This window comes from Megascapheus bottae, chromosome 18, assembly GCF_031878675.1.
Source record: "Megascapheus bottae isolate mThoBot1 chromosome 18, mThoBot2.hap1, whole genome shotgun sequence".
NCBI classification, from domain to species: Eukaryota; Metazoa; Chordata; class Mammalia; order Rodentia; family Geomyidae; genus Megascapheus; species Megascapheus bottae.
In genome coordinates this window covers 45857235-45872770 of record NC_143526.1, presented here as the reverse complement: position 1 = coordinate 45872770, position 15536 = coordinate 45857235, and the positions used below count along the sequence as shown (strand labels likewise).

Sequence of the window (15536 nt, the reverse complement as noted above, 5' to 3'; positions counted from 1 at the left end):
GGGACCACGGCGACCTGCAGCCTCCTCTGCTCCCTCACAGAGGTCCTGCGCGGTGACCAAGCGGGCCCGGCCGCGGGCAGGGCTGCTGCAGCTCCGTGCCCAGCCCCTCTGGCCAGCACCTTCTGAGACTCACTGGGAACCGTGAACGGGGCAGAGGAGACAGGGCGTGTGGCACGGGGCAGGAGCTGCCTTGTCTCTGCTTTCTAAGCCAGTAGAGCCCCTGGGAGAGACAGCAGAGCCACCCACAGGTTCCCAGCTGAGAGGGGGCTGTCCACACTGTGGCTGGCCTCCCTGCCCCGCCCCCGCCCCCCAGCAGACATGTTCCCGTCATGTTCCCTCCCCTCTCCACACAGGTGCCAGGATCCTCTGCTCCAGACACCTGTGGTGCCACCTGGGGGCGGAATGCACCCCATCTGATGGCAACCCAACAACAGCAGACTCAAAGCAGGGCTGAGGGCAACAGGGTACTCAGTGTCCAGGAGGCTTCGCCCACACTGCCTCTGCCCTCTGTGCCCGCCCCCTCCCCGGCTGGCTCCTCTTCTCCTTGGCCCTGGCACGGTGCATTAACTTCTCCCTAGTCATCGCTTTTCTCCTCTAAATGAGAGACGCTGGCATCACGGTCAGGGTCACTGAGTAAATGACGTAGACGGAGACAGGTCATCTCGGGTCACAGTCTAGAGCCCAGCATGGCCGGGCATACCTGTAATCCAGTGCCAGCGCTCAAAGGCGGCTGAGTTTCAAACCCAGCCTGGGCTCCATAGCAAGACCCTGCCAAGGACATACAACTAGCAAGGACACCCTGCCTCGTTTCTGGATGTCCTGCAAGGTGGCAGGAGGCCATCTGTGAGTGGATGCCAGGACACCGCTGTGGTCTCCACGCCGCCTGTCCACTCACAAGGGAAGAGTCACCCCACAGCCCTGCCGTGCAGAGCGCACCCTGACCTGACCGCTCTCCGCTCTCCAGACCCAGCGCCAGGCCTGTGCCACGGGGCAGGGAACACCTCAGCAGGCCCCAGCCCGCCCGCAGGTAGAATCCTGAGAGGCTGGAGAGGGATAAAGCAGGATGCAGGGAACTCGGCAGATGTACTTTGGGATGAGCTGATGGCATGTTGACATGGCAACCAGAAGCTGAATTATTCAGCAGGAAGCAGAGCAGGAAGCCCAGGGAGGACAAAGGGAACCAGCGAGAGCACACATGGGGCAATGGAGGCGGCCTCCGGCCTCCGGCCTCCCAAGAGGCCCGTGCCCGCTGGCTGCTCTCTCTGGGTCTGATTGGAGGTTTGTTTTTCAGGTCTTCAACATGGTAACAAATGCCCAAGCACCATGACGTTCTATTCCAAGCTATACAATCAGTCAGCGGGTCCATGTGCAAGGGGTACGCCAGCCCCAGGGCCCTGAGCTTTGGTACTGTGGATGTTGGCCACCATGGCTCTGCAGGAGCTCCACAGCCCCTGTCCTTGAAACCACTCCAGCCCCAGCCCTGGCCCCAGCACTACAGGGCGCACGTCGTGAGACTGTTGAGTCAGGAGTGCTTGCATCCATTTCCTTTTCTCTTTAAGTCAATTTCCTCCCAAGTCAATGCGATAGAGCATTTGGCTTGGTTATTAGACAAGCATTTCCGTGGACACTGATGGAAGGTAAGCATGAAAACTGTGATACACAAACAATTCTTTTGACCTCCCGCAAAGGATGTTCAACCATGGTACGACACGTACGAGCAGATGTCCTGTGGAGCGTTTCCTGGTTTATAAATGAAGTTTTACGCACACCACGCCAAGGCACGCATTCTCATGCTGTCCACAGCTTCTTTAGGGGTACAGGGGCCAGACTGATTAGGAGTGCTGGCTTCCTTCTCTGTTAAGAGGCAGTGGGAAGCCCAGCTCTGAAGTGTGAGCCTGGCCTCAGGTAAGACTCAGGACCGAAGCAAGGCATGCTGGTAAAACATCTGACCCCCTGGGTCCCCCCAGAACCAGCGCAGTGGAGAACCATCCATCATGAGGTGAGCTCTCACACCCCACAGAGAAGGCGAGGGGACACAGGCCAGGCAGGCGGCAAGGACATTGGCAAGGACACCCAGCAGAGGCAACATGGTGTCAAAACTTCCAACCAGGACTTGGCAGAGAGGTGTACCATGGACAACCCCTCTCTCCCCCCCCCCCAGCTCCAGTGGGGCCCATGTTGGGGGGGGGAGATAAGCAGATGCGGCACCTAGGGAAATTATGATGCTCACAGGAAACCTTACTCCTGCCAGGCTGGTAGTCCTACCATGGTCCACTCAAATGGGCTGCAAACACTGGGCCCGTGTGACCCCAAAGCCCCCCATGCCCCACCCCTGCCCCCTGCAGGACCACTGGCCCTCACTGCAGCATGGGCAGACAGCGGCATCCCTCGCTCTCCAGATAAGAAACTGAGGTTCGGGACAGGGCAAGGTGGAAGTCTGCCTCCGAGCTCTCTTTGCCTCTCACCTTCTCTGCCCTATGTCACATAGGTCCTGTGACTTCCGTCCACCCCAGCCTGCTCAGGCACTGTCCACAGGGGGGGACAGTGCCCTGGACCCCAGAGGCTCTGGGACACACAAAGCAACCTCAGTAAGCACTGGGTCCTGTAAGCCAGGACTGCGGCAGTCCTCTCCTCACTTGCTGAGGACTTGCCTTGGAAAAGGGGCCCTCACAGGGCTCACGGTGGATTCCAAAGCACTGCGAGCTCTAAGACCTGGAGCTTCCCTGCTGCGAGCCTTAAGACCCACAGGAGGTACAGGCACTCACTCGTGGCTCTAGATGACTCTGCAGATACCATGCCCTATGCGTATGCGTGTGTGTGTGTGTGTGTGTGTGTGTGTGTGTGTGTGTGTGTGTGTCAATGGGACAGAGACAAGAGATACACAAAGGTGGAGAGACAGAGACAGAAGAAAGAAGAGGAGGAAGAGGAGGACGGGGAGGTGGAGGAGGAGGAGGGGAAGGAAGAGGAAGAGAAAGAATGACAGAGAGATGAGAAGGGAGGAGGGGAGAGGTGTGTGTAGGGGGGTCAAGCTTTCCCTGAAAAACTAAGAGGATCCTGCAACACTGGGGTCACACCATTGCAGGGGAGTGGTGACAATGGTTAATGGGTCCGCCCCTGTCCTGGGCCCTGGCCAGCATGGCCTCGTCCCTTCTGCATCCACTGGAGAGGATCTGTACGGGAGAAGGATCAGCTCCAGGGCACCGTGACTCCATTTGCATCATCATGGAAAATCCAGATTTGGGGTTGGGGAGCTGCTTAGCTCCCCCAGCAAAGTCTGAGCCAATCCTGACATAAAGAGCTACTTCTGGGAGCCTTGGCCCAGCTCAGGGCTGGAGGGACCAAGGGAATCAAGGAAGCGAGGCCTGGCACAGCTGCAACCAGTGTGTAACGTGTGGCTGGGTCAGCGAGGGCCCCACTTACTTGGAGAGCTTCATTTCTATCTGCTGCCGAATCTCCTGCCTCTCCTCGTCTGTCCTCTGGGGGAAGATGTTCCGGTCCTCCAGCTCCTGTTTGCTGGGCCGGTTTCTCAGCTTCACAGCCAGCAACTCCTTCTTGCACTTCCTGGGCAGCGTTCCTGACACCCACAGGGAAGAGGAGACAAGGTCAGCACGGCTTCCATGGGTAGGAGAGAAAAATCAAAAGCAGAACTAGTGCCGGCCGTGTGCATGTGGGCAGAGGGCGTGGTGGGACCCCTCGGTGGGCATGGAAGTGCTGCTGGCTTGTGCCTGAGCCTGGGCCAAGCCGTCCTCGACAGCACGTGCCAGCCACGGGCAGGCGACTCCACGGTCCGATGCATCATGTAGTGATGACTTTGCTTTAGGTGACTTCGTAGTTTGACTCAGGGAGAGGTCAAACCCCAGGGGAGCCCAAGTCACGGTCCAGCGCCATGGCTTCACACATAGACACAAATGGCTCCCCGAGAAAACAAGTCCACTGTCCCCCCGGGAGACATGCCAAGGAAAGAGGCTCCACAGTGTGATGGCGTAAGAAAAATGTGCAACGCAACATACAAAAATGGAATCCAGCTGAGGCTTCAGTTTCCAATGTAAAGGTGAGAGAGATAATGGCTGCACATCACTTGAGCAAGGACTGCAGCCAGCAACACCTTCATAAATGCCTGCAGGCCTGTATTTAAGTGAGAACACCCCAAAGGTGGCCTGTGCATTTTGCAGGGGTCTTTACAGCATGTCTACGGGGGAAGTGGGAAGCCGAAGTCTCCAGGTCAAGCTCCTTATCAACGCTGAGGAGCTGGCCCTTGGCTAAGGAAGGGAAGGCCGCCACTTCCTGCGAACCCTTGTGTGCTCAAGCATCAACTATACAGAGTGCAGCGTAATCCTTTAGCTTGTGATTAAGCAAGCACTTAAACCTACCGCAAATGTCTCAGGGCTGTCATTACACACTGCTAGTACTGAACTAAGTGAGGAAAAGAGCCTTTGTCAGGAGATTTCTAGGCGTGAATGAGAATTTATTCTGCAGAACAAATTTCTAGAGACACAGGTGACTTTCTTCTGCTAGGAATCCAGCCTCCAGGGCCACAGCCAGGCATGGGGTAGGGTGGGGTAGGGTGGGGTAGGGTGGGGTAGGGCTGGGGTAGGGCTGGGGTAGGGCTGGGGTAGGGCTGGGGTAGGGCTGGGGTAGGGTGGGGTAGGACTGCAGAGGAACTGCTGGGCTGACTTTACAGAAGTCCTTCACCAAGGCAGCCATAAATGACCAAAATGTGCTACTTCAGAGTCAAAAAGGAAATGTTCAGAAAACTAGCCTACAATGAAGACATCATGGATGTGAGGGCTGTCTGGATCCAGTTGATCAAGCTGATCTGAGGAAGCATATCTCCCCAGAGTACTCTAACAGGGAGCAGGAAGCAGACATGGACTTCCTGCCTGAGGAAATGAGGCCCCGCCCCCTAGACTCCCAAACTTCTCTTCCGCACTCTGATTCAGAAACCTTTCTTCAAGGAGGGATGAGAGCATAAAGAATACATAAAAGGATGCTATTCAAGTCTTATTTATGAAAGAAACAAAAACCAACCCCAGCAAACAATAAAGGGCAACTTCGCTAAATGACTGTACATTTGTTCAACCTGCGCCTTGTTACTGCTTGAAAATGGTAGCACAGCTGAGTATAGCTACTGGATAAATGGAGGCCAGATAATCATGAGCTTAAGGCCAGTGAGTAAGATCAAAGCATCGAAAACACCAGAATGGCTAGGGCAGACTCAGGTAGCAAAGCATCGGTCTGGTACACTTGAGGCTCTGGGTTTAACCTCCAGGATTGCGGGGTTAAAGGGCTGAGTGCAAAAAAAAAAAAATAACAGTATATTGTGAAAGAAAAATTTAAAAAAAAAAGAGCTGGGCGTAGTGGCTCATGCCTGTAATCCTAGCTACTCAGGAGGCTGAGATCTGAGGATCAAGGTTCAAAGCCAGCTTGGGCACAAAAGGACCAGAGACTCTTATCTCCAATTACCCTCTAGAAAAGGGGAAGTGGGGTTCGTCCACTCCTGTCATCCATCCTAGGAGACCAAGAAGCCAGTGGAAAACCTCGGGTTGGGTCTATGTGAGTGTTCAGAAGCATGGACACCATTTGCTGTCCCCTTCTCTGCGATGGCCTATCTTGTTCCTTCCAGGCCACCTGAGGGTCACATCTCCATTTTTTTCCACTGGCTCTTTCTTCTTCTCTTCCCTACTTCTAAACACACATGTGTCCAGGATTCAATCTTCAAACCCTTCCCTCTCCATCCACGCCTCCTTACTCTATGACCTGTGTGTCCCAGAGCACAAAAAGCCCATTGCCCACAGCCTGGTATTTCCATACAGAGGCCAACACCCTTCTGACCTCAGGGCCTGCACACTCAGCTTTCCTCCCAGTGCTGGAGCGTGGGGCCCAGTGGGGATCTCAACCTTGCTGCAACCAGAACTGGGCTCACGCCATCCTGCTGAAGCAGTCTGTCCTCCATGACAGACCAAGAGGCAAAGAAGGCCTGCCGATGTCCATACTCCTAATCTGGCCACTCTGAGGCCACTCCTGGCAGCTAAGGCAGCATCCAGGACAGCACAGAAGGTGAGGAAGGAAAACAGCAATGAGAAGTGGCAAAGGTCCCAGAGGCACAAACCCGCCACACCCCTCTGAACCCTAAGTGCCTGAGCTTGAAGCCTGTTCACTCAATGCAAATGGGGTGATCTCACCGACGCCGGATGTTCATTCTGCCACATGCAAACACAGAAAAGCACAGGGCCGAGCCCCACGAGCAAGCCCCATGCCCAAGGGCTATCTTAGCTTCCAGCACCGTCTCAGTCCAAGAGGGAGAAGCATGGACTCAACATACTTCTCTCTTCAAAATATATGAAACAATTGTTCTCAAGATGCCAATGGCGAGGAGAAAGGGCAGTGAGGCTCCAGAAATGGGAGTCAGAGGATGCAAGCCAGGGAACTCTCCTGGCAGATGCCTGTGGAGACCTGCTGGGCTTATGGAGAGGACCCCGGCACGATCCTGGAAAACACCCTGGGTTGAGGAAATGAAGCTGAGAGACCATGGAGACCATGGGACTGGGAAGGAGAGAGAAGGCCAGCCACGGTGGAAGGAGAGAAAAGGCCCAAAGGCGGGCGGAGGGCACCTGAGTCGTGCCCTGATTATCACTCGATGGGAACAGTTCCCAGTGCCCCTCTGGGGCACGGAGAAGGACCAGGGCCTGCCCACTGCAGCCACTGGATGGCACCAACGCCCCTACACCGCGGAGCTGCAGATGGTCCTGCCTCACAGAGGAGAAGTAATTTTAGCACTGGAGTGAACACTACTTCTATCTAAGAAAACTGAATAGCAAGCCAGACTGTACTTATCCAGATAGCTTCCAAGTAACTTCACTGCTTCCCAGAATAAAACTCCAGGGTATTTATAGGAACAGAAAAGTATCCAGAGACCTGCAAATGAACTCACACCTTGTATCCTCCAATCAAAAATTACCACAGCTACAAGGAAGCAAGGAAAAGCTCTATGAGCTTCAAGCATGGCCAAAAGAATGATGTGTAGGTCAAAGTCAGAGATAGTGATAGAAAGCTCAACAACTTCCTGAAACAGACAGACAGACAGACAGACATCCTGTGTAGATGGACAGCAAAGGCCACTCCAGAGACAGTGCAAGTAAGGAGACAGCGGACATGTCTTCACATCACTGAAGGAAGGTAACCCAGACAACGCAGAAAACTATGCTTGGCTGAATATCCTTCATGATGAAAGCAAAATACATACTTTCTAGGCATAAAAAGCCACAAGAATTAATCATTCCTATATAATGATAAAGGACAAAAGCAATCCTTCAGGCAAAAGGAAAACCATGCCAGATGGAAGCTGAATCTGAACAGAGGAGAGATAAGTTGAGGGAATGGTTTGCAGTGCAAGGCATTATGAATGCATGGTATTTATTATGATTTAACTCCCTTCAAGTAGGGGCTTTATCAATAATAGCAGCCACACTGCAGGGGGTTCATAACACATGAAGCTGACGGAGGTCCACAATGGAAATGAAGAAAGGTTATTAGTTTGTAAGTGACACGGCATGAAGGTAGATGGTGCAGAAATAAGGAGGCACACTCTAATCTCTAAAGAGATCCCCACTAAACCATAAAATCAAGGATTTATATCTCAAAAGGCAACAGAGGAAATAAAATGCAGTGATGAAATAGGCCCAGCCCAAAAGAAGACAGGGAGAGAGAAAAAGAAGCAAAAATCAGGTGGAACAAATGAAAATAAGCAACCAGATGGCAGACTTAAACCTAACAAAATCAATCCTATTCATGTAAATAGCTGGAGCACCCTAATTAAAGTCAAGCATCTGCAGAATGAATGAAAAGGCAAGACAAGATGATACAGAGCCTGCCAAGAGCACATGCTAAATGTAAAGGCACAAGTCAATGAGCAGTAGAGACCGTGCCATTCTCGCACTGATCTGTGGAAGCTGTGGAGGTGTGCTGAGACCACACAGGGCAGACTTCACAGATGTCCCTTCTTAGGGACAAGAGAGTCACATATTAGGGTCATTCTGTGATGTGGTGACCGGGCCCCTGCACCAGGAAGCCTCGGCAAGAACCTAAAGAGGGGTAAACTTTATGGAAAACAGACATAAGGAAACTATATGTAAATCTACAGGTGCCACTGGGGACTGTAAAACTCCTGTCAGTCAGTAATTCATAGAAGAGGTGAACAGGAGTGGGTGTGGGCAGAGCGCAATGCGTGGAGATGATCCAACATGCACAGTCCTCTGTCTGCCCCTCAAGGCCAGATGCTCAAGTGCATCTGTCATATGTATGGAGATGGAGCCTATTCTGGGCCACTATGCACGTTTCCGTCCATTGCAAAGGCCTCCATTCATATCAAACATGTTCTCTGACTAGACTGGAATCAAACTGGAAATCAACAACCAAAGGGATCTAGAGAAGTATGCAAATAGTTGGCACTAAATAAGAAATGTCTTAAAAACCCATAATTCCAAGAAGAAATCAAAAGAGAAACTCCAAAGCATTCTGAAGCAAATGGAAACATAGTATGTCATAATGTAGTTAAGGGGGGGACTTTACAGCACTGAATGCCTATATTTTAAGAGGAAGTGTCTCCAATGACATCAAAGCCCATTTTACGAAACTAGGAAAGGTAGAACAAAGTAAACCGCAAATAGTAGAGAAAAATAAATGAGATCAGACTAGGAAGCAAACAAATAAAAGTAACTGAAACCAAAAGCTAGGTAGTAATGAAACTAATAAAATTCTATAGGCAGACAGACTGATAAAGAGGAGGGTGAAAGACAGAGGAAGAGAGAGGAGGAGGGGACAGGAGAGAGGGAGGGAGGAGGAAGAAAGGAAAGGAAGGTGGAAGGGACAAATGGGGGAGAAGAGGGAATGTTACCAGATAATGGAAAGGCGACATCTACGTCATCTAATTATAGATATTAAAAAGATATAAAGGAATATTCCGAGCCACTTTACGGCAGTAAATTGGATAATTTAGTCAAAATGGACAAATTCCTTGAAAAAATATAAGCCACTTTAGTGGCTTATATTTAGTCATAATGACTTTTACAGAACATTTAAAAACTAAATGATAAAATTATTGTGTAAAAAAAATAAGAAAATTGGGAAGAATGGGACTTTTTAAAACTCTGTTAAACCAGAAGTCATTCAGATCAAACCAGAAAATATATTTTAGGGATATAACTCTAAGGACCCAAATCAATCAAGGAACGCTAATGTAAAAATCTTTTAAGGAGTAGCAAAGAGACTCCAATTATTTAGCAAGATTGTATTATGTTCCCATCAAGTGATATTCCCTCAGAAAGGCAAGATTACTTTACCATTCATAAGGCAATCAACGTAAGTAAATAAATTACGAAAGGACTTTAAAAAAGAAAAAAGAAAAGCCACACAATTACTTCAGCAAACAGGACAGCATGTGACAAAATCGAATATTCATCACTGATAAAAGGAAGTGGAGAGGCTAACATAAACAACTCTTCGTCAAACATAAAAGAAGGAAACTCCTGAACCAGGACAGCTGGTGAAGGAAGGGTGTTCCGGAAACATCCAAACAAGAGGGGGATTCCCAGCCTCACCAGCTCTGTGAGGCACCACGCTTGAGGGCCTCGCCAGCACAAGAGGCAAGAAAGGAAAAAGAACGGGACAGGCAGAGAGGTCCGGCTTGGGGAAGAGGCGGGGCAATCTTTAGGGGCATGCACGTTACAGGATCATTTGTGCTGGCCACACAGTAGGATCTACAACTGGAATCTACTGCTGGAATGAATCAGAGGCTCAGCAAGGTTGTAGAGTAACCTCTTATTCCCAGGAAGAATCAGCTGCATTTCTGCATACCAGAAATAGCCATACACCGAAATAAAAATACCACACGCACAGATCCCAAAGTAGGAAACACAGGTTTCTGACAAGAAGTGGCTGGGAAGTGACAACTACAAAACATTTGCAGGGGAATTTTTTTTTAATAAACAAAGCAATGAAGAAAGCTCATGAGGCAGAATTCCGAGTATCATTCACATTCCAATTCTCCCCCAAAACTGATCTGTAGATTCAGTTGAAATTCTAACCAGTGTGTTTATGTGTGCATGCTTCTGCATGTGTATGTGCATATAAGTTTATACATGTGTGTATATGTGTGTGAGAGTGGACAGTATGTGTCCTGTGCATGTGTATGTGTGCATTTATGAACAGATGAAGTATAAAATGGACATGCAAGTGTAAAGAGCCTGTTAGCCAGAAAATCTACAGAGAAAACAAAATTGAAGAACGAACACAACTTGGTTTCAGAGCGTACTATAAGGCCACAGTGATTCAGGCAGTGTGGCTGTGGTTGAGAAGCAATGGGTCAGTGACCAGAAAGATAAGTCTAGGAACTGGGCCACGTGGGTGTGGATAACTAATTTTTGACACAAGTATTTCAGTGGAAAAAGGTACTGTCTTTTCAACAAATGGCACTGGGCTTGGGTTCACAACTTACAGCATTCACAATTGACTAAGAACAGTCATAGATACAAACGTGAAACCTGAAAAGGAAAAGCTCTGGATGGAAATGCAAGTAAGCGCCACGACACTGGGCCCAAGGTGATACCTCAGGCGCAGAGCCCCAGGCACGTGCTGCCGCTGGGCGGGACAGCAGAACAGGCTTCACACATTGAGCAACTTCGTCCATGGGCTGGGCGGAAGTGTCCGCGGAAGGCCTTGCATGTCCAACTGATTTAAAAAATAAAATTAAAAAAATCCACTCTTGTTAATGCAGGAGAAGAAACTATCTCATCTCAGAAACTGGGCAGACACTTTAAATAGACATTTTTGCCAAAGAAGATGCACAGGAGGTATAAGCCCGTGGTAAAGGTAAGATTCCACATTATTAATCACCTCGGAAGAGAAGGCCACTGGCCCCCACGATGTTCAGCCGTCCTGCGCTGCAGAGGGGGCAGGCAGGGCGGGACCACTGTGAAAGACAGCCAGTCACTTCCTCAAACATTTCAACACCACTGGCCTGGCCATTCTACAACTACGTACCCCCACAGGCCATTTCCAAATCCTGGCCTCTCCTGTACTGGTAACACCTGAAAACACCCAGGTGTCCATCAGTGGAGAACCATCCACAACCACAACCCCGCAGCGCAGGGAGGAGGAGATGCTGGTCCAGCGCTCCGTCCAGTCCACCACCTTGCCATGTCCCAGAGCACTGATGGTGAGGGAAGAAGACAGATACAAGTGCAGACTGGGTGACACTGTCCACAAAGAAACCTGACTTCCGCTCTGCAGCCCCCCCGAACATCACCTTTATAGTAACAATCATTTTTTAAATTAAGAGTACATACTGATTCCATTTACACGAATTTTAGAAAGTGCTCTGCGCATGGAGAGCGAGGAGAACAAGTTGCAGAAGGAAGTTTCAAGTGCATGCTCAACATGCTATTTTAATGGTGACAATGTTTTCACAGGTCATAGTCACCAAGCTGTGCAATTCTGTATGTCACTATTATGCAAATAAAAAAATAGTGATTAAGGACATCCCTGGCAAAACCCAAAAATGACCAAAAATGAGAACTTCAAACACAGCGACAAAGACCTTCTTGCCTGACCTCGTCCACAGGTCTCTCCTGGCTTCCTTCTCAATGAGAATGAGTTCCTTGCTGGGGGCTGCAGGGGACAAATCTGGCCTGCCGCGTCCCCCCTTTCTCTGGTTCCCCCCGATCCTGCTGTGGCCGGGGGGCTAGCAGTGGACTGGCTATGGAGACATGCTACTGGCTGCCCTTGCGCTCAGCAGGGGGCAGCATGGACGGGCGGCCAGCTCCACTCTGAACCAATTCCCCTCCACAGCAACATACCGACTCTATCCACATAGTTCACACTTTGGGGGAGCTGTGGACACACTTGAAAATAAGATGGATGCTCTCCAGAGCCTATGTTCACGGAAGCAGGAACATTTAGTAGAAATGGATGCTTTTTAAAATAAATATAAGCTGCCCAAGTTGAGACAAGTCAAGTGAATAAACCAATTTCACACAATGAGATAGAAGAAGCAATCAGAAGCCTGACAATTAGGAAAAGCGCAGGCCCAGTTGGTTTTACTGTGGAGGTCTGTAAGACTTTTAAAGATAAGTTAATACCTATACTCCTGAAGCTCTTTCGAGAAATAGAAGTGGAAGGAGTCACCCCAAACCCATTCTATGAAGCCAATATCACACTCATCCCCACACCAGGGAAGGCTCTGACAAAAAAAGAGAACTACAGACCAGTCTCTCTGATGAACACAATGCAAAGCTCCTCAATGGAGTATTAGCCAACAGAATCCAGAGACGCGTTTGAAAACGTGCACACTGTGATCAAGTAGGCTTCATCTCACAGATGCAAGGCTGGTTCACCTCCACCACCTGCCCTCCTCACCAGAGATGATGGAGTCGTCCAGTGCCTCTTCATCCTGGTACAGGAGCAAGTCGTCCTGGAGCTCAAGGTTCATGAGCAAGTTCTCCTTGTTCTCCTCTGACTCCTTGGCTGCCGCCCACTTGCTCTCTGAAGCACCGTCACAGCTCCACGCCTCCTCCCTCTCCTTGCCCCGCTCCATGCTGGACGTTCTGGACAGGCGGACGTCCACCCGCTTCTTTGGAGACCCTCTGCTCTCCCGCCCCTGGAAGCTAAACCAGAAACACAGCACAGAGGACATGCAGTCAGCCCAAACTGACAGAGGGCCTGAAAAGTGCGTGGCCCCTGGCTTCCGGGATTTCTCTTGGGGTCCTGGGCAGGAAGGCCCCCAAAGGCCCACAGGGCTAGGGGCGTGTGCTCTGCCTGACCACAGCTGGGCTCTGGGACCAGCTCTGCCTCCAACAGCCCCACTTCCTTCAAGAGCTAACAATGATCGTGCCGGCTTCTGCACTGCGTCCAGCACTCTGGGCCTTCGAGTCATAGAGAAGGAACCATGTCTTGAGTAGTCTCTCACATGACACCCTCCTGTCTGTCTTCAACCTCTTGGAACAGGGACCAGGAGCTTGATTCCGAGTGTCAACGTAGGTGGCTTGTGCATAAAGCATGAAGCGTTTCAAGTGGAGGGTGAGAACCTCTAGAACCTCACCCAGTGTCCGGGGTGACCACACAGGCACGGGGACCCCTCTGCGGGCCCAGCCTCACCTGTCCTGGCGGTGCTTTGTAGCCAGCGCCCGATGCAGCTCCTCGATCACGCGGCTGGGGGGCAGAGGCCGGTGAACGGTGGTGAGATGTGGGGACCCTGTGGGGGTGGAAAGCTGTCCCCGGAGAGGCGGCTCGGTGCTCTTCACGCCAGGGCCTTGGAAGAGTGCAGCTTGGCCTGGGGTTTGGGAGGGAGCAAGAGCAACGTCACACCCTGCGTCCTGCTTCACGTGTCATGCGGGGACCAAGGCCTCACTGAGGGCCAGAACCCACAAACGGAGCACAGAATGCTACATATGGCCAGCGCCCTGACCTACAGGGCCAGCCAGCCTCAGGATAGCCCTGTCCTCTTTCCTCCATTTTCTGGGGGCCACTGTCCTGGAGGCTGAGCTCTGGGTTAGCAGCAGACAAGGCCATGCCCTGCTTTCACTGAGGAGGGAGCTGCACTTCCTTTGTGTGGGATGCAGAAGTAGTCCCTGAGTTTTCCAGGCAGCCTTCACTCTGGACAACCACCAGCGTCCCTGCCTGCCCTCCCCACTTCATTCCTTCAAGCTAGTCTACAACCTTCTCTCCACCTCCCTGGGGTAAGGGTGAGAGGTGGTGCCAGCCAGGAAGAGCTAGGTATGCCTGGTGCCCAGGTCTCAGGTTTTCCTGAGGGGACGCCCCTGCTCGTTACAGGACCACATCCAGTGTGCACAGGAGACACCAATTCACCAGCACCCATCCCCCTGGCAGCCAGCACTCTCTCCTCACCTAGCAGGAAAGTACACTGGACATGTTTCACAAAAGAAAATAAGGCGGTGCCTCAACTGCTTCATAATGCCGGGAAACAGAACCTCACCAGGGAACGTTACAGGCATGCCCTCGCTCCACAATGGACACTTTTCCCTGGACCCCACGTGTCCCTCACTCCCATTTCTGAGAGTAGGAAACTGAGGCTCAGAGCAGACTCAAGGTGGTACTGCCAAGAAGTTCATGGCCACAACTGTCTTTGGCAGAGGCCACGGACAGCGTTCCACGGAGAGAGGGCACTTACCTGTCCCCAGGGCCTGGACTGGGACACACCGGGGAGTCTGGGTGGGGGATCAGAGAAACTGCTGCCACCTCACTGGGGTGTTCAGAACTCCATGGGTGGAGAGGGGTGACAACAGGATGGCTTTCTAAAGCCACCAGGAATCCGGCCCATAAAGGATTACAGGGATTGCAACCACACCAGGCTGTCAGCACAGCCTTGATCTTGGACTTGTAACCTCCTGTGCAAGAAACAGAGTCCTGCTGTGTGTTTGCCTCCCATTGCTCTGCCTTACCAGCTCGGATGGATCAAGATACCTGCAGCCCGTCCCAGGCAAGGGGGCGTCCAAGCTTGGAGCGGAGGGTGGGACTGGGAGGTGGGGAGAGAGGCTTTCTACTTCTCTGCTGCCACCTAGTGTTCACATGTTGAAGTAACCCCACTTCCCAGAAATTGAAGGTGACAAGTGACACCTGGGCATCTGGTCCCTCAGTATGGCGCCCTCACCCCCCACCGCCAATCTCCTGTCCGTTAACCATGTTGGGCGGGGCATGCAAGCCCTGACCCCTGAGCTCCTCCCACTGGGAGGAAGAGTGGAAACAGAGCAGGCAGACCTACCGGGGACACTTTTTGTGAGCTTGCAGCTTCCCTTGGGCGGTGGGGTGGGCAGCAGCGGGGGGCTGGGGAGCGGGCCTGAGGACCTTTCCAGGGGTCTGAGAGGACAGTCCGGGCAGTCCGTCCCCGCTAAGGCTTGAGAGAGCTGGTCAGCAGTGGGCAGGAGGCTGCCAGGGTCTGCTTCCTCTTCACTGGGTACAGACGGCATCTTGGCTGGACCAAAAGCAGAACAGGGTGTTCAAAAATGTTCCCGGGACTGGGCAGAAGTGAGGGGTGAGGCCAGGGAGACAGGCAGCTGGGACTGCTGGCAGAGACGGATGCAGACAGCTGGCCTCAGTGGTGGAGAGAATTAGGGAGAAAGGGAAGCACAGGTGACTCTCATTTCTCTCCCTGTCTACACACAGACCAGGTGCTATCCAGAAAGCAGGGAACACCATGGCAGGCGCTGGAGTTGAACACAAAATGCTTGAGCTGCTTCCGCACTTCCTCTGTGACCTTCTTCAGTGACCCAAACTCTCTGCACCTCCATTTCCTGTGTGTGTGACCATGTGCTAATGACTCTGCCATGCTATCCCAGGTGAGGGGGTGAGACATGAGGTGGGACTTCCAGGGGCTTAGCTATCCACAGCCCTTGTCCTCTCTCTCTCCAGCTGTTTTCTCAGCCTCTCCCTCTCCTTGAGCTTGTCCACTCTCTCCTCTCCCATTGCTCTTTGTAGCTGGATAGGCCCCAGTGTCTGCCGTTTCCACACCAGTCCCACCATCACCC

General features: G+C 51.7%; 1 protein-coding gene across 2 annotated transcripts in view; it reads right to left on the bottom strand.

Annotated features, from left to right (window-relative positions):
* The window catches only part of Phactr3 (phosphatase and actin regulator 3), a 125074-nt gene that overhangs the window by 17580 nt on the left and 91958 nt on the right, over positions 1 to 15536 (bottom strand). For both annotated transcript variants that reach the window (XM_090352585.1, XM_090352586.1), the window contains exons 5-8: positions 14774 to 14983; positions 13150 to 13324; positions 12412 to 12659; positions 3421 to 3574 (exon numbers count right to left, since the gene is read on the bottom strand). In XM_090352585.1, coding sequence (XP_090208711.1) covers positions 3421 to 3574; positions 12412 to 12659; positions 13150 to 13324; positions 14774 to 14983 — 787 coding nt within the window. The remainder of the gene's footprint in view (positions 1 to 3420; positions 3575 to 12411; positions 12660 to 13149; positions 13325 to 14773; positions 14984 to 15536) is intronic.